Source organism: Suillus plorans (assembly GCF_016647745.1).
Source record: "Suillus plorans strain S12 chromosome Unknown HD556scaffold_2, whole genome shotgun sequence".
Lineage (NCBI taxonomy): Eukaryota > Fungi > Basidiomycota > Agaricomycetes > Boletales > Suillaceae > Suillus > Suillus plorans.
In genome coordinates this window covers 1,503,284-1,525,484 of record NW_024537386.1, presented here as the reverse complement: position 1 = coordinate 1,525,484, position 22,201 = coordinate 1,503,284, and the positions used below count along the sequence as shown (strand labels likewise).

General features: G+C 48.5%; 9 protein-coding genes across 9 annotated transcripts; 4 read left to right on the top strand and 5 right to left on the bottom strand.

The window, feature by feature from the left end:
• Window positions 1-19: 19 nt before the first annotated feature.
• HD556DRAFT_1324511 (P-loop containing nucleoside triphosphate hydrolase protein) lies at window positions 20-2,623 on the bottom strand. The gene is made up of 6 exons (XM_041301479.1): window positions 2,152-2,623; window positions 1,464-2,097; window positions 968-1,409; window positions 851-920; window positions 585-706; window positions 20-467 (listed from the first exon to the last, which is right to left on the bottom strand). The coding sequence occupies exons 1-6, from the start codon at window positions 2,567-2,569 to the stop codon at window positions 396-398; spliced, it is 1,758 nt and encodes a 585-aa protein (XP_041167311.1). The 5' UTR covers window positions 2,570-2,623; the 3' UTR covers window positions 20-395.
• A 97-nt stretch (window positions 2,624-2,720) lies between these two features.
• Window positions 2,721-6,590, top strand: HD556DRAFT_1436778 (uncharacterized protein; the record flags this gene model as incomplete). The annotated part of the gene is made up of 7 exons (XM_041305608.1): window positions 2,721-3,358; window positions 3,427-3,673; window positions 3,730-4,289; window positions 4,348-4,644; window positions 4,699-5,018; window positions 5,160-5,864; window positions 5,932-6,590. 7 exons carry the CDS (start codon window positions 2,721-2,723, stop codon window positions 6,588-6,590), a joined length of 3,426 nt encoding a protein of 1,141 aa, XP_041167310.1.
• A 914-nt stretch (window positions 6,591-7,504) lies between these two features.
• HD556DRAFT_1282667 (trafficking protein particle complex 2) lies at window positions 7,505-8,187 on the bottom strand (the record flags this gene model as incomplete). The annotated part of the gene is made up of 3 exons (XM_041299305.1): window positions 7,957-8,187; window positions 7,732-7,886; window positions 7,505-7,660 (listed from the first exon to the last, which is right to left on the bottom strand). Coding segments are annotated over exons 1-3 (453 nt in total), but the record flags the coding sequence as incomplete, so codon positions are not given.
• A 522-nt stretch (window positions 8,188-8,709) lies between these two features.
• Window positions 8,710-9,346, top strand: HD556DRAFT_1436776 (uncharacterized protein; the record flags this gene model as incomplete). Its single annotated transcript, XM_041305607.1, has 3 exons — window positions 8,710-8,876; window positions 8,937-8,977; window positions 9,039-9,346. The coding sequence occupies 3 exons, from the start codon at window positions 8,710-8,712 to the stop codon at window positions 9,344-9,346; spliced, it is 516 nt and encodes a 171-aa protein (XP_041167308.1).
• Window positions 9,347-10,043: 697 nt separating this feature from the next.
• HD556DRAFT_1436775 (peroxisomal membrane protein PMP47B) lies at window positions 10,044-11,385 on the bottom strand (the record flags this gene model as incomplete). The annotated part of the gene is made up of 8 exons (XM_041305606.1): window positions 10,044-10,064; window positions 10,120-10,318; window positions 10,373-10,400; window positions 10,457-10,813; window positions 10,880-10,986; window positions 11,042-11,142; window positions 11,201-11,255; window positions 11,315-11,385. The coding sequence occupies 8 exons, from the start codon at window positions 11,383-11,385 to the stop codon at window positions 10,044-10,046; spliced, it is 939 nt and encodes a 312-aa protein (XP_041167307.1).
• A 557-nt stretch (window positions 11,386-11,942) lies between these two features.
• Window positions 11,943-15,533, bottom strand: HD556DRAFT_1324472 (uncharacterized protein). The gene is made up of 16 exons (XM_041301478.1): window positions 15,399-15,533; window positions 15,170-15,346; window positions 15,052-15,118; window positions 14,928-15,002; window positions 14,623-14,876; window positions 14,166-14,573; window positions 13,851-14,114; window positions 13,110-13,796; window positions 12,941-13,056; window positions 12,875-12,889; window positions 12,762-12,828; window positions 12,669-12,710; window positions 12,545-12,622; window positions 12,400-12,496; window positions 12,313-12,350; window positions 11,943-12,260 (listed from the first exon to the last, which is right to left on the bottom strand). The coding sequence occupies exons 1-16, from the start codon at window positions 15,429-15,431 to the stop codon at window positions 12,006-12,008; spliced, it is 2,673 nt and encodes an 890-aa protein (XP_041167306.1). The 5' UTR covers window positions 15,432-15,533; the 3' UTR covers window positions 11,943-12,005.
• HD556DRAFT_1324454 (uncharacterized protein) lies at window positions 15,514-17,787 on the bottom strand. Its single transcript, XM_041301477.1, has one exon. It carries the CDS (start codon window positions 17,442-17,444, stop codon window positions 15,879-15,881), a length of 1,566 nt encoding a protein of 521 aa, XP_041167305.1. The 5' UTR covers window positions 17,445-17,787; the 3' UTR covers window positions 15,514-15,878.
• A 614-nt stretch (window positions 17,788-18,401) lies between these two features.
• HD556DRAFT_1428850 (P-loop containing nucleoside triphosphate hydrolase protein) lies at window positions 18,402-19,580 on the top strand (the record flags this gene model as incomplete). The annotated part of the gene is made up of 7 exons (XM_041304758.1): window positions 18,402-18,540; window positions 18,589-18,715; window positions 18,782-18,995; window positions 19,048-19,135; window positions 19,186-19,415; window positions 19,471-19,505; window positions 19,562-19,580. 7 exons carry the CDS (start codon window positions 18,402-18,404, stop codon window positions 19,578-19,580), a joined length of 852 nt encoding a protein of 283 aa, XP_041167304.1.
• A 479-nt stretch (window positions 19,581-20,059) lies between these two features.
• HD556DRAFT_1428849 (uncharacterized protein) lies at window positions 20,060-22,035 on the top strand (the record flags this gene model as incomplete). Its single annotated transcript, XM_041304757.1, has 6 exons — window positions 20,060-20,584; window positions 20,636-20,764; window positions 20,816-20,911; window positions 20,959-21,048; window positions 21,106-21,276; window positions 21,325-22,035. 6 exons carry the CDS (start codon window positions 20,060-20,062, stop codon window positions 22,033-22,035), a joined length of 1,722 nt encoding a protein of 573 aa, XP_041167303.1.
• Between the last annotated feature and the right edge of the window lie 166 nt (window positions 22,036-22,201).

Genomic DNA, 22,201 nt, shown 5'->3' with positions numbered 1-22,201 from the left:
ACCTTTGGTCACGTGATTAGCGCGTTTCAGATTTATTGTGGACCGGTGGTCAATATTTCAATCTGTGGTCGTAACAGAACAATAAACTTGCACACAACTACATGATCGTACATAATAAATGAAAGCACTCAAAGCATAACAAATAGGTCCACAGCGTAGTTCTATTATTACAACTACTGCAATCGTTAGGGAGTCTGGGCTTCTGATTTCTTGGTATCGTACCCTCAATCTATCGGAACACGGTATGGACAAATTGGAATAAAAGGTGTAGGTACCACAGCCAAAAAAAATGCGACACGTATTGTGGGAAGAATGAAGGAACGTGAGCTATGGCTCAATAATAATATCACATAGAATACATACGTGGAAGTATTATGCAAGCACACGCAAGCACCTTACGCCGCAACCGACACATGTGCCATGCCCTCTGTGACCTCATCGACGCGATCGTCATGAAGTTTTGTGATCTGCGAAGAAGAAAAGATTTAGTTAACAAGTCCGAGGGAAGACCGAGAAGTGGTCAAGTGAAAGCCAAAGCGAGTAAAAGTTTACATGCAGCAACCAATCGATATAAAAAAACGCACCTTTCCAATAGCAATTGTTCTGCCCTCGTCACGCAGCGTGAAGCGACCGAGTTGGGGGTAATCAACGAAGCGCTCGACGCAGATGGGAAGAGTCGTTTCTATGAGCGCCACGACTTTTTGGCCTGGAAATCGGAACGAAGTGGTGGGCGAATATGATGTGCAGGAGGGGTAGAGGTGATTGTTACGGAATTTTTTTTGTGCCGCAGCGAAATGGTCGAGGAAGAAACATCAGTGAGAATTGATTACACTGTGCACAGTACACCCACCCTTCTTTGCGAATTGAGGCGGTTTCTTCGACTTGCGACCGGTAGCTTTGTCAAAGTAGTGTAGTAGAGCCTATGAATATCAGGACTGTGTAAACCAGTAAAACACGCCGCACTCACAGGCAATGTAACCTCTTCGGAAAGTGTGTGCACGTGCATGACAGCCGAGTATCCCGCACAAATGATATTCTTATGTTCCAAAATTGCAAGCTGCGCCTCGAATTGCCTCACCGCTCTCACAGGAGACTTCGGACTTGTGAGTACAAATCCAGGGCTGATATCTTCGTCCTCCACGCCCCTCAGTCTCACGCGCACGTTGTCACCGCAGATCGCACTGGGCACCTCTTCTTCCATCTCATTGTAGATGGCGGCGACTTCAACAGCAGATTTGTTCGGCATGAGGGTTAGAGAGTCTCCTTTGCGAATGTGTCCGGATTCGATCTTGCCGACGATGATGGCACCCATGTCTTTATACTTTTCGGAGACTGGCATCATGAGGGGAGCATTGACCTTGCGGTCTACCATGGGCATGTTGTCCATATGTTCAAGGAAAGAGGGGCCACTGCAATATGGGCATGAGCATGTATATACGTGGAAGAAAGAAAACACCACACACTCATTCCATGAGCAGATAGACTTTGCTACGCGATCCTTTAGATTCTGACCTGTATATCCAGATACAGGTATAAAGGTGACATCCGTTTTGGGATTGAAACCAGCAGATTTCACAAATGGGGTCAACTTATCCTTGATCTCAGTGTATCTGCCTTTGTCCCAGTTGACAGTCGGATCATCCATCTTGTTGATGACGATGACGATTTTGCTGACGCCGGCGGTTTTCACGAGCATGACGTGTTCGCGGGTCTGGCCACCTCTTTCGAAACCAGTTTCAAATTCACCTTTTCGTGCGGAGATGACGAGTATTGCGACATCTGCTTGGGCAGCACCGCTAATCATGCTCGGAACATAAGTCTTGTGGCCTGGAGCATCTAGAATGGTATATCTTCGAAACGATGTCTCGAAGTAGGCTCTACCGACTTCGACGGTTTTCCCCTTTGAGCGCTCCTGAGGGGTGCTATCGAGCGCCCAGGAAAGGTACCACGTTTCACGGCCAGCTTCTTTTGCCTCCTTCTCGTATTTCTCCATGGTGCGCTTATCAACACCACCAGAGATATATAGGAGGTTCCCGCCAAGAGTTGATTTTCCAGCATCTACATGACCGATGAAGACGATGTTAAGATGTTCTTTGACTATAAATATGTGAGTACAATTGCATGAGAGGGACGGTGAGGTAAGATGCGTACCATCACCAAAAAGATCCTTAAGTACTTCCTGGTCTGCAATAGCCTGGACTTCCTTTGCAATGGATGTGGTGTCTGTCTTGGCTCGTTCAGTGGAAAATACTTTGTTAGTAGGTGGTGTAGGAGAAGAAGATTGTAATGGTGTGGTGCTCGCAGATACAGACGGTGGCAGAGTAGGTTTTGATTGTGGAGTAAGAGCAGGAGCAGATCTTGACTGTAAAGCAGGTGCGGGAGCGGGAACAGGAGCAACGGGAGTGTTCGATCCGCCGATGTTAAGGGTGATGGTAGGAGCTGGAGGTGGAGCTTCAGTTTGGAGAGGGCGCTCGAGGGGAGGTTTTGAAGGAGGCGTTTGACTTTTCTGAGGTAGCACAAATGCGCGACCTGGAACGAACTCGAATGCGCCTGCGTTGAGCTTGCTCATCGTTGAACTAGATCAGCGGCGATGTTGTGGTTAAGAATTTAAGTAGAGCCGTATAGATCATTGAATTTTATCAGTCAGAGTCATGTGACCTATAGACTCGGATCTCGGCACCGTCGCACTGGTACTATGTGGTATACTGTTTTTAACGATGATGACCGAAGCACAAGAGGAGCTCGCAAACGTCTTGCGTTCTGGCTCATTTCTTCTCGACACGTCTGGCACCACCCAACACGATCTTAAAAATGTACTTGTGCGCAGGCTAGCGCAATACCATCAAGCAGTCGGATCCTCCGCTCCTTCTCTTGATACAGTGGAGGATGCCCAACTTGAAACAGCTCAATGTGCTTTGCACGTTGTTGAGCGCGTTCAATCTCTTTTTCACCTGCCAGATCTCCGACAAGAAGGTGATCTGAAAAGCGCACCTGCAATAGGGACACGCGACCTCAGCACACTCCGCACTCTTATGTCTCTTATTTTTCGCTGGGGAACCGAAATACTTTACACGCGTCTCACCCCTTCGTTAACGTCTAAACTAATTCCCGGCACCCCAAAAATTATAGACCTGACGAACACGCCCGCCGATCACGCCACACTCTCTGACCTGCTTTTGCGCCTCATGGGTCTCTTGTTCCCAAATGGCCCAAAGAGTACGCCACCTCAGACGCTCATTAGCAGTACACTGCTGTCAAGACATGCAGTTGATTTGTTACGCCCGAGTATGGCCCTAGGATGGCTACCTAGTGAACCCGTCGAGTCTCTCCGCCCGCTCGTGCTCCGTCTCCTCGCCTTGTGCGTGTACTTTGCAGCAGTCGTATCTCGTAATCTCATTCATTTCCCCACAAAATGTCTGTTCTCAGCATCCCCCTCCCCCAACTCATGTCATCCCTTGCTACGGTCCTCTCCACCCCTAATTCTCCGACACCACCCCACGTCCGTAAACTCTGTTCCTCCCTCCTCACTCAACACCTTCTCCACCCAGGCGGTGTGGGTGCTCTCTGTGTTGCTATATTTGGTGAGCTCGATGCGGAAGACGAACCGGAACTCGATAAGCTGGAGCATGTTGCACGCGTGCTAGGAACAGTACCTCGAGGGATGCAACCCAAGGTGTGGAGGTTGGGTTAAATCAATTTCAATGCATTTCTGATCCAATACTGTTCCAGCATTACTTCCAAACAATAACACCGCGCATCCTTGCTCTCATTTCTCCGTCTCCCCCTTCTGCTTCAACACCAATAACACACCCTGCATTCAAACGCGCTGCAGCATTTACTCTCGCACGCATGCTGGACTCCAGTTCTGCACACCACGCGCTCGTAGCGAGCATAGTCTTGCCCATTTTACACAATTCCCTCTCCAAAGTCTCCGACGAGACCTCACGCGATCAGAGGGAACCAGATCAAAGCTACCTTCTGCCTACCCCATCATCATCCCTCCAAACCCTTCACACCATCCTGCTATCAATCGATCCATCGCCCTCTCTATTCGCCTCCCTCCTTTCACCCATCCTCCCCTCTCTGTATTCCCTTCATGCACATCTCAGTAAAATGGGCGTAGCAGATCCAATACTAAAAGAGGATGTTTGGTCATTGATGAGGACATGGGGACGGGTTGTAGAGGAGGGCGAGGGAATTCGAGTGTTGTGGTCATTAGTGGATGAGAATGAAAGCTCTTCAGGAGGATGGGAAGGAGGAAGTGCAGAAGATATAAAACGTGTAAGGAGGTTCGTTCCACTGGTGCTACTTCATCTTCATGTAAGTCTGAGTCCAAGTTTGATACAGGGTCAACAGAGAAGAGAAACTCGCTCTTCTTACGCCGGAAGACCTGCGGCATGCCTCCGTCACCGAGGACACAGATATAGAGTCATTAGACTTGGGACTCTACCCACCTCCTGCGCACTTTGTCTCCTATATCAAGAACCTCGATCGTGCAGATATCGCAGGAGGCATGTTCGTGAGATTGCTGGAGGCATATCGCACTGCAAAGGGATCTAGTTCTGCTGATAATACGCAAGACAGTGGTACCAGAGGAGAAACACAGAGTATATTGATGGATCCGAAGGAACCTGATCCACTCCGGTAAGCTTAACATGCCAGCCCAGCCATGTCTGCTGATGCAGATGACGTTAACAGAGTGATGCTTCTCCTCCAACTCATCATGGCCTTTCAATCTGAGCTGGACAACACCGCTATCCTGAGTCGCCCGAGGGATGTGTTGGAATTTGTGAGGCACGCGTTAGAGGTATCTGATACACCCTCCTCCGCATCCGTATCTGGCACATCAGATCGAGGCCTAAACAACGAATACACCAAAGGTCTTTTGAGGGAGGATCTAAGAATCGTACCAGAGGAGCAGGAATTCGGGCCAGATAGCGACGACGAGGACGATGGAGAGGTTGAGGGAGAAGATATGGTAGAAACTGCTGTTGGATTGTTGTTGGCTATACTGGAAGGTTCGTCCTTGTCTCTCATTCCGAAGAATAAGAACTAACTTCTCTTTTTCCGTGTCTCTGTATCATATTCCTCACTGTGAATGTCATGTATATTCTGTCGTGTCTCCTACTCCTCCACAAACACTCCACTCCAAAACACAGCCAACCCCTCGCTCACCCCGAACAATACACCCTCCCTTACACAAATCCTCGACCTTCTCAAGGCGCACACGCCGACCCGGCCAAGCGCACGTGAGGCACAGTTAGTGTTGACAGCGAGGATGGCAGAGGGGGCGTTAGCCGCATCGGGGTCTGCTCCAAAAAATCAGGGCAGATCCAACGGTCGAAGCGAGGATGCTGACGCAGATCCGCGAGAAACATACCAAAAAGCACTTAAGCTCCTTCAAGACCCGCTCCTACCTGTACGAGCGCACGGGTTGCTCTTACTACGCGAGTTGGTATCTTCCCCGGCTCGTGTGAGTAAGACTGAGCGAGAGAGACTTGAGAAGGTAGCGACAATACGTGCCCTACACCCTGCTATCCTCTCCATATTCTTGCAAGCCATTCAGGAGGACGACTCGTATGTATTTTTGAATGCGGTGCAAGGACTCGCTGCTTTGGTGCATGCCCCTGGTCCCAATTCCAGGTCTGGCGCGGGGAACGAAGTGTTGAAAGCGCTTCTGGATGCGTATGCGAGGGGGGCGGAGGATCTTGCTGATGACAAGGCAGAATCGGACACAAAGCCTAAGGGTGGTGAGACGGGCAGGGCAAAGGGCAAACAAATAAGTGAAGTTAACACACGTCTCCGCATCGGTGAAGCTCTCGCAGTTGTTGTGAGGCGCTGTGGAGACGCTCTGGGGCTATATGGTGAGTTTCATCCCACCTCTTTATCCTATTCTCATTCATCTTGTCATCACTCGCTGCGTTGAAAAAGCGGACACGCTCCTTCCACCTCTCCTTTCCCTCCTCCGTGAGCCTCGCGCACCAGTCATCTTGCGCACGTCAGCGATTTCCCTGCTCTCCGAATGTATCAATACCTGTGCACGGGTGGTGGAACGATACACTAAGGAAACAGCAGAGGGAATGCTGGACTTGGTGTTGGTCGAGATGACTGTGGCTACTCCCATTCCACATCCGACAGCTAAGGTGAACGAGAAGAGAATGAAGACAGATGTAGGAGTAAGCACAGAACAAGCAGAATCTGAATCTGAATCTTCTCCAACACCCCGGTCCCAACCCGAACGCCCTCCAGACCCGCTAGACATATCCCCCCTGAGCGTATCCTCAAAAATTCCAGCACTCCGACGCGCGGCGCTACACTTTCTCGGGCTTCTTGTGCGGGTGCTTATACAGGAGGCATATGAACGCGGTGGCAGCTCCTGGAGCGGCGTCCAAATCAGGGGCATATATGATGGGCAAACAGGCGCGTATACGTCATATGAAGGGGGACCGCTATCCCAAGAATTCATGAGACGCGCATGCACGGTGTTGGAGTATATCGCAACTGTGGATGAGGACACGATCGTGAGAGTCATGGCAAGAGAGGTTGGGGAGGGGTTAAAGGGCCTGGAGAAGGCTTTGGTTGGGCTGTGAATGCCTGGACGAATGACAACAAAACATCTAAAGCTGAAGAATGATGTAATTGGTAGTGAGTGATTTAGTTGGGAAAGAAGTTTAAATTCATGAAATACGTCCCAGGACTTGAGCTGGTTCTTCCAACGTCGTCGAACAAAGATGTAGCTGGCCAGACCGTCTCAGCAAGCAGAATCAATAAACATAGATTGTCCCAAAAGCTGGAATACCATTAGTTCGAATAGTTGAACTAACGCGGTGTTCGGTTCAATTTTGATGGGTTCATGATCCCCGAAGTTAGGTCTAGAACACGAAGCGCTCGATCAAGCTACGAATGAAGCTCCTACTGAGATCCAGGAGGCCGGCCGATGGATCCAGTGCACCAGAAAAGTTTTGGGAGATCATATAATAACTCAGGAAACATGCTGTGAATCCTACGACATGACGGTTGGTTGAACATGAGCGAGTGGGTCGCATGTGAATTGAAATGGGTTCCAGGAATAATAATGATGAAGTTTGAATGCTATTGATGCGTTGAACTGGACAACAAAACCATTGTTCGAAATGTGAATGGCGCGCAGGGACCAAACCATCATTGACTACCATTGCCACAAGACACGTCTCCAAATAATACACAAGAGGAGCTAGTGAGAGAAAATAGATGATGAAATGAAATATATCAACCCCGTATCTGTCTCAGACGCGGTGCTCGCTAGACATCTGAGTCAATAGAAGGGTTTGATCCATTTCGGTCCACACGTAACAAACGAGTAGCATGACCCGCGCTTGTCATAAGGATGGCCGGAGCCTGCAAAGCGCGGCGAGTCAGCTGTGAACCTGGGCCACACAAATTGACAATCAGACATGCGCCATTATCGGCAGTTCAGTTCGATTCTTCTTACATCCATTACCTTGGTGCAGTGACTAGTTCAAGAAGGCACACTCCCACCGCTGGCAGCCCTACTTATCTCGTCTATTTTCTGTCTGAAGCGCTTCCACTTGGCACTCCCCACGCCCGTAGGCGTATCATGAAGTCGTATGAAAGGGTTCGACGAAGCATGGTAGTAGGCTAGGTGGAGGGCTTTAAAGGTCTAAAGATACATCCGTGTCAAAGAATGGATCAGGCGGACGAGGAGAAACGGCGACAGTTATAAGGACACACCATGATCACTTCCGCATCACGTACGATAGAGTCTGTGAGTGGGAGAGCGAGAACAATCTTCATTTTTAGAGGTGTTATGTACCCGTAAGCAGCTATGTCATCCATGGCGTAGAGAAGGCCGAGGTAACAATCGTTAGATTTTGTTGGACCATTTACTAATGCCAAATATCGAATGAGGTGTTCTTGTCAGTGGGGAAATGAAAATAGACAGTGGGGGGCACTGACTTCGTTCCTCAATGACATCGAGGCTTGTATGGGCTACATAGTGGTACTTCAGCTCATCCCCTTTTTCGAATGTACGGATGAGGATCGGGTGGTTTTGGGGTGATATGAATGCGACTGCATTCGGGCGCAGCGGAGGTGCCATCTTATAATACTATTTTCCTGGCGTATCAACTTGAATGGAAAAACTTGCACAATGGTCCAAGGCTGGCTCATAGTAGACCTCGAAAGAAGGAACATTGTGACCTATGTGTGACCGTGACTGTTACAATGCCTGAAATATTAACTGTGTTTTCCTCTCTTAAGACTGCCTAGGAGACTAGCTATAAGTCAAAGCAGAAACCATGGCAGGGTGTACTTATTACAGCAAAAGCAAGCTATCTATCATAAAGCGGTGTGTCTAGTGACTCTCTAGAGTCTTACAGCATTTAACTACTACCTTCCAAGTTCGTGTCACTTGCCTCTCCACAATAATGACTAGCAAGACTGACGTACTCGACGATAGCAAGTTCGTTGCTAAGCGCTAAGGCCTAAGGCACCTCCGCCATACGACTTAATTCCTACGTCTGCATCATCTGCATCATCTGTCGGGCACAGACCATCCGAGGCTCCGTGTTTTCCTTTCTAAACATCAAGCGGAAGATCAGCAGGTCCCTCACTCATGCACCTCTCTCGAAAACCATTTCTGCATCTGTATCATCAGCAGATTCCGTCTGATACCAGAAACATACTACTGACTTATCGCGCATCCGTAATATGGTCTCCGCTCCCGATATCACCCCTTCCGATGCTGCCCTAATCGTCGATGTCTGCGCTGATTCTCTTTCAGTTGCAAAGTTCTCTGATCTCCTGCAATCTCCCAACATCGAGGGTCACATAGTGCTGTATTGGGCCATTGTCAATAAGCGGCAAGAAGCCTTTTTGTATTCATAGCCGGATTCTCATCTCTGTTTGCTCTTCTGACTTACGTCTCGCGTGCGTAGCAACTCACAACTAGGCCTTCTTTGTGCAGCTGGGTGTGATTGTATGTGCATGGTCATGCCCGCCCTGAGAGTGCATTAACATATCTACTATGCACTAATCAGCCAAGGACGGGCATTTGAGACGTTCTTTGAGTTATTTTCCTGATGATGTTCAGGTGCATGAAGGAGACGGATCAGGCGAGAACCAGTTCATTGCTTGTATCTGCGTCAGGATGTTTCGGAAAACGTCTGCACATTACACGGGATTTGAGCGTAGAATTTGTTGCAGAGTCATCGTTCCTGATGTTGTGACGATGTCGTCAACCCCTGCAAGACGTATATGGATGTTGCGGGGCTTGATGAGAGGTGGCGCATTGGGCGTAGTCTTCCTCAACCTAGTTTTCCAGCGCGTCCAGACGCTATACTTCTGATCGAGGCCCACCTAACTGTACAACCCCATCTCAGGGGCTAGTAATGACTTGTGAATATCATGGTGAGCATCTCGGCTGGGTGAGGAACGAGGTTGAGCCCATAATGCTCACCATGCGCGTGCTAAGATGCTGAATATAGTGAACATGATGTTATGTCCGTTCCATTTTTACCTGTACTAGTAGAGATTGCAATGTGCATGGTTATCAAACTAATAAATTGATCGTCAGAAGCAGGCGTCGGGAACTGGCGCGGCCGAGCACCGTTACGTAGACGATTGATTCATCTTGCTCGGCCGGTGTCCTTATCACGGGCGGACTCGTGGGTCATCAATGACTACGGTCCTCCGAATGTTTCTGCAGCAAACATTAATATCTTTCTGACATAGAAAACCACACCCCCACCAAACCCCTGGCGGATAAGAATGTTATCAACTTTTACCGCTGGCAGTGACCTCGGAGTCGTAAACATGGTCAAAGATACTGCGAACCATAAATTCGACATTCCGAAGACTTCTGTATGACTTGGTGGCTTTAGCCCTAATTTATCTCTTACAATCATCACCCATCTTCTCGTTAGAATGGAATCATGCTTGTAACCTTTGAAATTGTATCGGCTGTCCACGACATGGTATGGTTAAACCTTACCTTACCTGCCATACGCGACACACTCATGATAGCACTGATGCCCCGCGGACAATCATGACAGCGACGTGATGGCCTAGTGCGCCTTTCAGCAAAACATTCAGTACTGCCCGAGATACCCGAACACGTACCTTCTTCGTCAACTCATATATTCTTCTCTGTACGGCAAACAATATTGCAGCAGCGAGGACACTCTGGAGGAGTTTACTGCCGACGCCTTTGTACAGTCCTTGTATGCCTTCCTCTTTCAAGATGGTAGCGAGACCATGGAGAGAAGATTTGTATTGCTCTGCGCGCGCCTGCCCAGCCTGGAGCCTGCTCTTTAGGACACTGAGTACAAGTCAGATCTCGGCCTGAAAAGCTCGATCAAGCACTAAGGCTCACATGTAAGGATACGTTGAGCCCGTTGCGACTGCATATCACATTGTCAACATACTTCCAACTACACCCGTAATTCAGAAAGCGCACCAAGTTTTGAAAATGCGCCCAATACAAAGAAATCCCAGTCGGATAAGACTGCAACCACACTTCCAGAGCCCCTCGCTCTTAGCTTCAAAGTCCTTTTCTTGATCAAAAAATTCTTCAACTGCTCGAACACCGTATATTGCAGTACAGGGTTGATCACAAGCACTAAAGCAGGGCCGAGCCCACGAAAGAGTCCGTTCAGCCCGTCTTTAGCGATGATGGCTTGAATTGTTCGCAAGATACTTGGCCGTTTGGGCACTGCATGTGACTTGGATAATTCGGAAGGGGAGGGTTCTGCTCGAACGGCTTGGGACATCTGTATAACCCAGATAGGATTGCTGATGATGGTGGTTGCTGATCCTAAAATGTGGGACGTTCAACGATAAGTTATGACACTACCCATGCGGGTGACCGAAGCTGGCGTACCGGCAACAACGCCTGCTAACATCGACTCCAACATATTAAGCGCCTTGCTCCCTTGCCTCGAATTCAGAATGATCCCTCGTGAACATTCATAGAAATAATAATACGCCCTGTCGACGTTATGATGTGAGCAAAACACAACGCGGGGCGTTCGGGAAGCTTTACCCGTTTGTGACAGCTATCCCGAGCAAACTTGGGCTCAGACCGCTATAAAGGCCCACAACACCCTCGTGCTTGACAATCTCGCGGAAATGTTGAACTACGTTCTGTTAACACGCGTGAGAACAAGGCGCAGGCAAATGTTACAACTCGATTTGTAGTCACCTTGGAGTCATTCTTCACGTTGACTGCAGCACGCGTCGATAAGACTATGAGTGGGCTGCGAGCACAAAGCACTACTTGAATTTGTACTCACACACGTAATAAGATGCTACGTACTATGTTGCTGACATGGAGACGATGCCACCGGCAGCGCCTGCGAGTGAATGAATGGCAGAGTCACTTACCATGATGCGAATGACGCAGGACTACTATGCTACGTGTGTCGTGCAAAGAAAGATTAGAAGCGAGCAGTTTTTCGTATTCTGGAACTGGTGGTGATCAATGAAAGGAACTTGGCGCCTATATTATCATTATTTCACTCGGCTTTGCAAATTGGAACACGAACTTACTTCAGAGGCACGGTCGAACTTGAGGGTGAATCAGGCGTGACGGCGACACCAATATTATCATGTGATTGTTTATTTAATTAATTGTGCATGTTTTTCTTTCTTTCAAATAAAATATTTATTCATATTCATATAGCCTAGTTGTGCAATGGGCACTCAATCAAGTCCAAGTTGTCTTGGTGCCAGGTCGGGTTAGCCGAACTTCGTCAGAGCTATTATGTTCACTGGTGGAGGGCTAGCTACGTCAAACTGTTCAGTTTGAGTCCGAGTCATGGGATGTGGTGACCATGACGATCCAAATCCGTCCACAATTGACAGCCTAATGGAATAAAATACAACATTTCAATTGAGCTTGATGAATTGACACAAGTCGACGAATGGCATATAGCGATTAGTCACCTAAATACACGTATGGGGTTCACTTCTGGTCCTGCCATGCTGGGTATGCTTCGCATCGGTCCTCACTTGTCGACTTTGAACATGTCATCCTGCAACTGTCTAAGCAACTGCTGCATCTCCTCGACATCCTTCTTAAAGCCATTAGAGCTGCCGCCAGAATCCTGCCTTGTGGAAAATGAGTCGCCAATAGTTGCTTTACCGTCATCCAGTATGAGCCATTTGTCCAACTGCGTGATGATGGCCTGCGATTTGAGGCGGTAGTGCGTACGGATCACGTCGCCGAAGGGCTCTGGAGGGTTCTTAAGGTTGCCGAGCATCTGCAATATCAAAGATAAGAAACGACAACGGACGATCATACACAGCTCTTACCGCAGTCTTAACGACCATCCTCCGCACGTTGGAAGAGTCTGACGACAATGTCAGGGAAAACACTTATCATCGAGTTTGGCCACTCACATTGCCTCGACTGCGGAGTACCACCGTCGTTTGCCCATCCAGGCTCGTTGAGATAGGGTTCCTCACAAAGGATCATGGACTGAATTGATATAAGGACCTGTAGGGTGTAAGCACGAATAATGGGAGACAGTAGGGGAGCGCAAACTTGTAGCAATGTTGACTTTCCAGAGACCCACCCTGGTCCAGACCATGTGCCGAGAAGAGATAGGCAGACTTTGCCATCCTGAAATATGATGAGAACGAATCACTTCCTGTGTCTTTGCACTCACTGCGTAGAGATTAGGGTTGAACCGATACTTTCCGCCGTTGGTCTACCAAGGAAGCTCAGATACATAAATACTCGAACCAAAGCAGTCACTCACCGTCATGTATTTGACGCTCGGAGGAGCTTGGTTATAATTCGGCCCAAGGAAAATATCAAACAAGAAACTGCAGAAACTCTGAGCAGGAGAAATTTATTTTGTGAATGACCCACCAGCCATCTTGATACCTAGGAAAGAAAAGTAAGAGAAGCTCAAGAGAGCGGAAAACAGGTACTGACGGAGTTCCTTCTGGACCTATGATGAGCGCCTTGATGATGTCTACCCGATTCTCGTCAACTCTCAAGAAGACCGAGGAATCCCATGCAACAGGTAGATTCGTCGTCAAAACGGCGAGCTGCGTGATCGACTAAGTCAAAAGAAACCTTGGCAAAAGAAACCCCACAAAACCTCTTTTGCGATAGCTAGAGAACGCTTAGGGATGTCCGAGGTGGCAAGCATTCGGGCCTCGCTATTATAATAGAACTTGTAATGGGGCAAGCTCTCTTCTACCGCCCCTTTCTTGTCTTCTTCTTTTGGAACAGTAAGGTCACAATATTCGAATCGAACTTGAGTAGCCCAGTCGACGTAAGCCTTTTTCCGTGCCTCATCTGTCGTAGCGAGAGTAATTGATGAATGGTCGAATGGTTCCGATGAGATCTTTGGCAGTGCAGCGTGTAATCGGTCAACAAATGCGTCGCCCTTGGTCTCGCGCAGTGAGCGATCGATGGCACTTGCTGTCGCCAAGATCCGTTGACAAAACAAGAGTAGCCTCTGGTTTTCATCAGACAAAGAAGGGGTCAATTCCCTCTCTTTGCCCTTTGCGGACGATGTCATGCGTTTCTGCTCCTCCGTCATCTCAAGCACCTCTGGGTCAGGTGTTTTAATGCCTTCCAATCCTTTGATAGCAGCTTGCGCTTGGATGACAATTGCTTCCAAGAGTTCTCGGGGGCCAGCACTACCTTCATAGATGATGGTTCGTTCACGTATGGGTGCCTTACCCTTGGCTACTTTCTTGGGTGCGACAGATTTGACAGAGGAAACCACCATGATCGGCATCGCCATCATACTTGCCAATGCTTCATGGTTGGATATAGTCTGTAGTGAGGTATCAATCAGTGCGGTTGAATGTATGATGTGATGATGCGCTACCTCGAGCCATTCAAATAACTCAAAGTACAGCACAGAACGATCTGACATGTCTGAGAGGGAATCATTCCTGAGTAGAGTGGTGCAGAGATAGTTAAAGCGCCTGCGGAGATGCGCAAGAGCCGTAGGGTGAACCATGTAGTCGCTGGTTCGTGCACCTCCTTCTCGGCGCAGAGACGGAAGATATTCGCGGATTTGGGAAAGTATCGTACCGATCTTCTCATCTTTGAGACGCTGGGTGGCCTGAGCTTCTAATTGGCCAGAAGTCTTGCGTCTTCTCAGAAAATGATTACTGATGATGTTCACATGAAAACTCACATCTTCCTTCACATCTCCAGCATAACCAACGCCTCCTTTCGACTTCTTCCCCACTGGCAAAGACATATAATAGCTATCATCTTCGTCATCGTCCCCTTTCGGAGTAGACGAAGAAGAGTGCAAATCCGTCTTCCGTCTCTTGTTCGTTTTTGATTTCTGAGAACTCTCTTCGGAGGTTTGTTGACGCTGCTCAGAGAATGTGGATTCCAACATAGCGAGCCCGATGCCCAATATAACGCCTTGCAGATTGGAACAATGGAATAGATTATCATCACCCGAAGAGGAAGTGTCACGATTGCTTCCAGTGTTGATAGGTTCTCCACACGCGAAACAAAAATCCGCTTTGCATGAAGAACAAGTGCGCTTTACGACACGGCGAAGATGTCGGGTATACAGCAAGAAATCTGGCTGCATGCAAATCAGCTCTCAGCTTTCTAGGGGAAACAGCTTTACACACAAAAATAGCGAAGAAGTTACTCTTGGATCTCTGGATCCTATATCCACATGATTGGGGGCAAATGCAGTCACCGCCGCTTAGTTCGTTGTAGAGACCGAACAAGAAACCCTGTTCGCCGCCCTCTGGACAACCCTTCATCCACTGACCCTGAGTCATAATCTTCACCTGCTCGTTGGTGTCTGGTATGAAGGCTGTCTCAGGTTCCTCTTCAACTTCGATAACTTCTTCGCGACGATCCTTCGAGAAGAAGACACCTTCAAAACCATCAAAAACACCAGAAGAACAAAACACAAAAATGTACTCGCCAGCGTATGGATCGGCTTCGACCACAGGTTTGGCCTTCTCATCGTAATCAGAGTCATAGTCGACATAGTCGTCCGCTAGAAGGCGATTGATGTATCAGAGGGAACTATCCAGGAAACTACTCACCCCCGTCATCGTCATCGTCCATGTCTACGTCATTGTCGTCTTCCCCTTCTCCATCCTCGTCCGGTGTCTAATCGAAACTGATGAAGACCGTTTTCCCGAATAGCAATGAGTTACATACAGCACTACGGGGCGTTCGTGATGGAGTGATGGGCGCTACTAGGGCAGCAGACTCCATACTAACATCTTCATCCGTCTCTTCTACGTCGGCAAATTCGCCTTCGAAGATCCGCTCGGCTGCTTGCATTACATCTTTGTACCGACGAAGAGCAGCCTGAGCTTGTGCCTCTGACGCTCCCTACCAGCCGGTTAATATGCCACTGGGCTGGAATCGCGGAGTCAGGTCTTACCATCTCCACCAGTTGTCGGACCTCTCTATCCATGGCGGCTACAGGAGACTGTTATGTATACCGTTACGGTCACGGTGATAGATACACCTTTACTGTTCAGCGCTGCTTTATTGTATCGAGTTCAAAGGTGTGATGATATTGCAATGTGACATTTTTGTCACAAGACGGGATTAGCCAATATTGCAGCTAAAACATAAAAATGTATAAATAAATGACCAACGCAGACCGAAGAATAAAACTCCTTCGTAAAAAGAAAATCATTCAGCGAAGAAGCAGAACTTAGCAAGTAAAATTGTGAGCACTACCTAGATAAAACCTTCCAAAAAACCGAGAGCAGTAAAGCCCATACCAAGTATAGGAGGAAGAAGCCCAGAATACAACAGTTCATGTACACAACCCTAACACAACCCCGTCAGGCCAGCTGGTCGAAGCGGTCCAGAAGCATGGCGTCCACATTGAGAGCACACAGATCTTGGCTCTTCAACCCTTAGTAATTTGTCGAGAAAAGCTTTCTCGTTCATCCCGGTCGTAGCTAAGAGGATATGAAGACAAATCGCTCATCAATGCAAGCGTGTCCAAGCTGGCTCTTTGACGTCCTTGAAAAGCAGATGGTGGTGTGCTACCGTCATGACTTCCAGAATCAATCTGGAATGGGAATGGTCCGAGACCAGATGATGCCGTGGAAACCTGAGAAACTGTGGACAGTCCCAAGGTCCGGCGGCTGGGAGGGGGGTCTAACGGGGGCAGTTGGGTCTCTGCGGATTCTGGTATGTCTGAAGGAGTGGTATCCTGCACCTGTGCAGGGGATGGTGAAAGAGGTGCTGCCTCAAAGACTGGGGGCTGTGACTGTGTAGCAGAGAACCGTTGGTGCAGAGGAGAACGCGGCGGAGAACGGACAGGAAGTGATGAAATGGGCGAAGGAGGGACGAAAGGGAATGACTCGAGAATAGAATCTGCCCGCGTTGAGGTGGCAGAAACAACCGAGCAGCCTGAGATTCGCTTGCGATCCAAGCCCTGGGCGCGGGCTTGTGCGTGTGCATGTGCCAAAGCTAATTGCTGCTGTTCCTCAAGGGATGCTGGCTGGCTGGAAGTCTGCGCCGAGGCCGGTGATACCAGTCTACCCATGGTTGTCCTGGGCGACTTGTCGGGGTTCTTTGGGCACAGTAGTCCAACATTGACACGCGTAGCACTGCTAATATCTATGATAGACCCGGCCTGAGTGCTGATGCTGGATGGACGACTCTCTCCATTATTAGTGGACCATGGGAGACGGGGTAATTGGAGAGAAACTTCCGACACTGGGCGCGGTTGATTTGAGATGTCACCATGGACTTCGAATTCGTGATGATCCCCGAACGGGTCGGTGCGCTGCGATGTATTATGTTCTTCCTCTGTCTCATCCAAGGCATCAGCAGGGCCAAAAGAGCTGGCTGCAAGGGGTGAACGAATCGAAGGGCGAGAAACAACAGACGGAATACTGTTCACGGATAAATGTGATGATACTGGTGTGGATGGACCAGAGGTCTGAATGACTTCTGCTTTAACGACTCCCACAACCTGCCGAACACCTTGGCCTTGCGTGATAATCATCGGTGCTTCATTGAGGAAGTCGCTAGAATAACTTGCGTTTGACATGTATGACATCCTCGACGATCCTGAGCGCTGACTCTGTGCGTAACACGGATTTGGAGTACGCAAAGATTGGTCAGACACTGCAGAAGCATTGTCATTCAAGGACAGGTCGGGTGCCCGAGCGGGCCGGACAGGAGATGAGGTTGCGGCAGATCCTGAAGGCCATGAAGGTGTCACAGAATCAGCTGACGCAGAGCCGGGGGATACCAGGGCAATAGGGATGACGTTTGTGCCATTTGTACCCGTTGACGTGGTCTGTATAGAGTTACCATCGTCAAAGGGATTAGGTTGAGTAGTAGGAACGTTGAGAGAGGCAGTGCCGGTCGCGGATGGACCCCGGGACTGCGGATCGAGGTCGATGACGCTGTCTGATGATGAAACGAACACTCTAACAGTATTGGGGTCGGAAGGCATCGGTGGCTGCGGCTTTTCAGTGGGATCTGGGCGATTGAGAACTGCTTCTGCAGGGGCGGGGGCTTCGTCTTTGGTTTCCTGTGCCTGCTCTAGGGCCTTACGGGAACTAGCACGACGACGGTACCAGAAATAGAGTACCAAAGCTCCTACAAGGACCAGAACGATGGCAATGACTGCACCTGCAAGTGCACCTGAGCTGACACCCCCATTGTTACTAGAAGTAGCAGTGGTCTTTGCCTGACAAGTAGATGTTGGGCAGGCATTGCAAGTTCTGGAATGACGTCAAATATAAACATATTTACTGATTGAAATGAACAGACCTAGTTATCTGGATGCAGCTCTGATCGGCCGAGCAAGTGCAAGATGGGGGAGCTGTAGGGCAAGTGACACATTGTCTGGTATCTAAGAACATGATCTGCAGACTGCAGAAAAGAAAAACAGTAAATTTAAATGAGTGTGATTCGATGAAATTTTAAACCGAGTTTTGTTTTGATAATTGGGTCTATTAAATTCCTGCCACAGCTGCTCGCTACAAGCAACGATGGTGGAAGGATGGAGAAGGATGGCCTGCGCTAGCCAAGTTGAAACTCCAAAGGCGAGCCTAGTGACAGGCGTCTTCCCACGATTTGGTGCTTGACAGCGACCAGGAACACAGATGAGTGTACTCATGACTTGCCTATTACAAGTGATCATTACCGTAATCTTTTATTAGCACAAGCTTACTTTTATGGGTAACCAACAACGCTCAGGCCGTTGTAACGAGCATTGCAGCTCATAATATTTACCTGTGAGTGCTGCTACGAACTGTGTTGTACAGGTAGAGTTCAACGTTCATGCTCCTCGAAGTACCAAAAAATTATTTACTTTATTTAATTATTTAATTATCTAACTCTACTATTTAGTAATTGTTTCCGTTTTGTTGCTTATCACTCCCTCCCACTCAGATTAGGAATCATAATGTCTAGTCTCGCTGAGTGCGCTATCACAGTCGAGCGTCTGACTTACCGTCATGTTCCTAATGAGCCCCCTTCCTTGGATAACATCACTTTTCATCTTCGGCCTGGGTCCAGAACAATCTTGGTTGGCGCCAATGGAGGTAAGTGGTAGCTTGCGGCCCTTGCCGCCTTACTGATCTCTTACCCAGCCGGAAAATCTACCCTATTGCAGATTTTGGCGGGTAAAAGACTGGTAAATGATGCTGAGATACGTATCAAAGGCCTAGATGTCTTCAGAGATTCCCCGGCCGGCGTGACCTTCCTCGGCACGGAGTGGTCGGTACTTTTCTACTCATTACAACCGTAATTCATCATCCAAGGTCCAATTGTATTGTTCTCCAGGGCAATGAATCCAGTAGTCCGGAGTGATATCGTGGTATCCACCTTCTTGGACTCCGTGGGAGGATATAGATACAAGGAAAGGAGAAACAAACTTCTAGACATTCTAGATGTGGACTTAGACTGGCATATGCATACAATTTCCGATGGAGAACGTCGCCGCGTCCAACTTTGCATGGGCCTCATGGCACCATGGGATGTTCTTCTCTTAGATGAAGTACGTTCTTTCATGCCATATCCATGACGTTGTCTGAGCGACGCGCGTGCAGGTGACTGTTGACCTTGATGTCATGGTTCGTGATGAATTACTTACGTTCCTCCGAAACGACAGTATCGCCCGTGGAGCTACCATTATTTGTGAGTCGGAAGTTCTTTACTTCTTCAGCATTAATCAAATATTCACACAGACGCAACGCATATTTTTGACGGACTCAATTCATTCCCTACTCACGTCGCCCACATGCGCTTCGGTTCCTTCGCCACAGAACCCACTGCATGGCCATCAGGCTTTACCAACGGTCCTCTGAGTCAGACCCCCACATTATACAACACTGCTCTGCAGTGGCTTAGAGAGGACCGTGAATACCGCCGAGGACTTGAGAAACAGGGGCGGAAAGGTCGTGGTGCGAGAAATGAGGTTTGTTTTAATTCCACTCATTGAGCAACAACTTGATTGATATATAAAACTTCAGACCGTCCCTTCAGACTCTGAGACGTTCTACAAGAAGTGGGTGTGGTCTGTTGCAATTAATCCCTGACTATAATATTGACGGTCATTCAAAGATATGATTATAGTCATTAAGACACCACCATGCTGCCTTTAGTTTTATCGTGGACGCATCATTTGCACAATCTCGCAACACTATCATTATCCCTTCAGTTTCAACAACCTGTAGCAATAGCACTACAAGCCATACCTGTATTCAACATGCACCGCCTTAAATACAACGATTTCTATCTGGATGTGTAAGGAAACAAGACTGCAAGTCCCGGTAAGTATACCGTACAACACTGTAGACGCGATTGGCAGAACAGCTGCAATCGTATTCTCCGTCCTTATCAAGTGAAAGTTATGTAGTGTAGTCCCAGAATGCAGAGGAGGCTTTGCTACGTTCGGAGTTGAACGTTGAACTGCTGCAGCAGCAAGGTTTGAAGTGGCTTGCCTTTTAGGCGGGTGCAATTGCGGCCCGCCAGCCTTTAAGTTAGTTTAACGGGAAGGTGCAACACATCTTTTACACCTTTTTATGCAAGGCCTTGCCACTGTGGTTATCCGCCATTATAATGCCTGAAATCATAGACCTAACGGTTTTTTCCCCACCATCAGATCCTATCGAGATATTATCCGACGGAGAAATACCTACGGCCTCTCTCAACCAGAAAGATCCTCCCTCGCAAAAGTCAAAGCGAAAGCCACGAAACCGGACAAAGTCCAAAGGCCCTACATGCGATGGTGTTACCAGCTCGAGAAATCGGTCTCTCGAGCGTCGAAGTACTGCAGATTCTCATGCTGAAACTATTTCTCGAAGGCGATCAGCATCTGCAAGCTCGCCAGTTCCAACATTTTCTGACCAGGAACTGTTCTTCTTTGACGCCACCCCTGCTCCCGTGGTTACAGAGCCTACCCAAAGTTCGAATTCCCAACCAGAGAGCTCCAAAAGCGCGGCAGACCGACTTCTACTACCCTCTCATGTATCTATCTTGAGCACTGGCGAGGATGGTGCAGTGCCAGTTGAAATCGTTCCCCAACTACCTGTCGATTCTGAGGAGGAAGATTACATCGAATATCTCGACTATGAAGATAGGAAGGTGCAGTCAGCAGTGATTATGATCACGATAAGTCGCTCATGTCTTCCGTAGGCACCCGGGCTCGTTCGATACTTCGATACGGAAGTTGAGGAAGCTGCTCACGCCAAACCATCACGTTTTGTATGCAAGAATTGCGGTGCAGAAGGCGAGCATAAGACGTATGAATGTCCGATTCAAGTGGTCAGTTTTTTTTGGATGCCTCAGTCTGATGTTGCTAATTTTGCTATGAAGTGTTTGACTTGTGGTGCTCGTGACGAACATTCAACGCGGAGCTGTCCTATTAGCAAGACTTGCTACACTTGTGGGATGAAAGGTCATATCAATAAGGTGAAATTTTTTGTAATCTGTCTTACATCCAGTCTTATGGATTTCAGACCTGCCCAAATCGTTTCTCGCATTCAAGGCTCGCAGCAGATATGGTTGATTGTTGCGACCGATGCTCATCGAAAGCTCACAAGATGAATGTAAGATAGTAATTCAATTTTCAATGTTTTGTCGTTCATTTCCCAACTTCCGACAAGGAATGTCCTACGCTGTGGAGAATATACCAGTACGTTGCAGATGAGGATCGCGTGAAAATCATGCAGACCAGGGAGGAAAAAAAGCAACTTGGATTTGGAAAAGGAAGCGAGGGATACATTGCATCGGAGCTGTATTGTTATAATTGTGGAAATCCAGGACACCTGGGAGACGTATGTATTCTTGCCAGTCCCGACTCGTCTTCTGACAGAGTCTCATAGGATTGCGATGAAGTCGCTTTTGTCTTTGACATACCCGCGGAACCATCAGCTTTCAGCTTGCACAATATTATGTCTGGACCATTCTATGACCCGACATCAGAGCCTGTTCGCATTCCCCGTGGACCGCGAGAGTTGCAGAATGAAGAAGACAGACCTACCTTGCCCGATGACTGGGGTATGGATGCACCTGCAAATGTTGGAAAACAAGGGAAAAACAAAGACAAGGAGAAGATGGCAAAGAGGTTCAGAGATCAAGAAGATGATGACACAGGGGACTGGTTCAATAATCCCCGTAACATGAAGAACCGCGGGAATGACAAACCTGCGTCAAATGGTAGAAAAGCCCTAAAATTTGGCAATTCGATGAAGGACGTCGGGCGCCAGTTCATGCCACCTCCATCAGATTCACCTCGCAAAAGTCTTCTTGACCGGTTAGGAGATAACCCTCACCGCGGTTCTCGACGGGGGAACGGTGACCACCACGGTCCATCAAAGGAACCAGAGTCCTACCGCATACGTGGAGCGTCACATAATACTAGAGACCTGGATGGTGAGTATTCTCGTAGAGACCCAGGCCGTGACCGAGAGCGGCAGCGACGAGATTCGCGAGAGTGGGATAGGGACAGAGACAGAGACAGAGACAGAGACCGAGACCGGGGACATGGACGGGGGAGCAGTGGACCAAGGTACAAAGGTGGTTACCATAGATGATTTCAATCCTGAAGTCGAGCTTGCCTCGGCTCAGGCGTCGGATTGTATACTAGGGTCTCCGTCTCGCATATGTGGGACAGCGACCCTAGTGAACAACCGTGAGCAGAGCCCAGTGGTAGTACTTAGCTTAAAGTTACCGTCATCAGGTTGTCTCTCAATTGAGCGT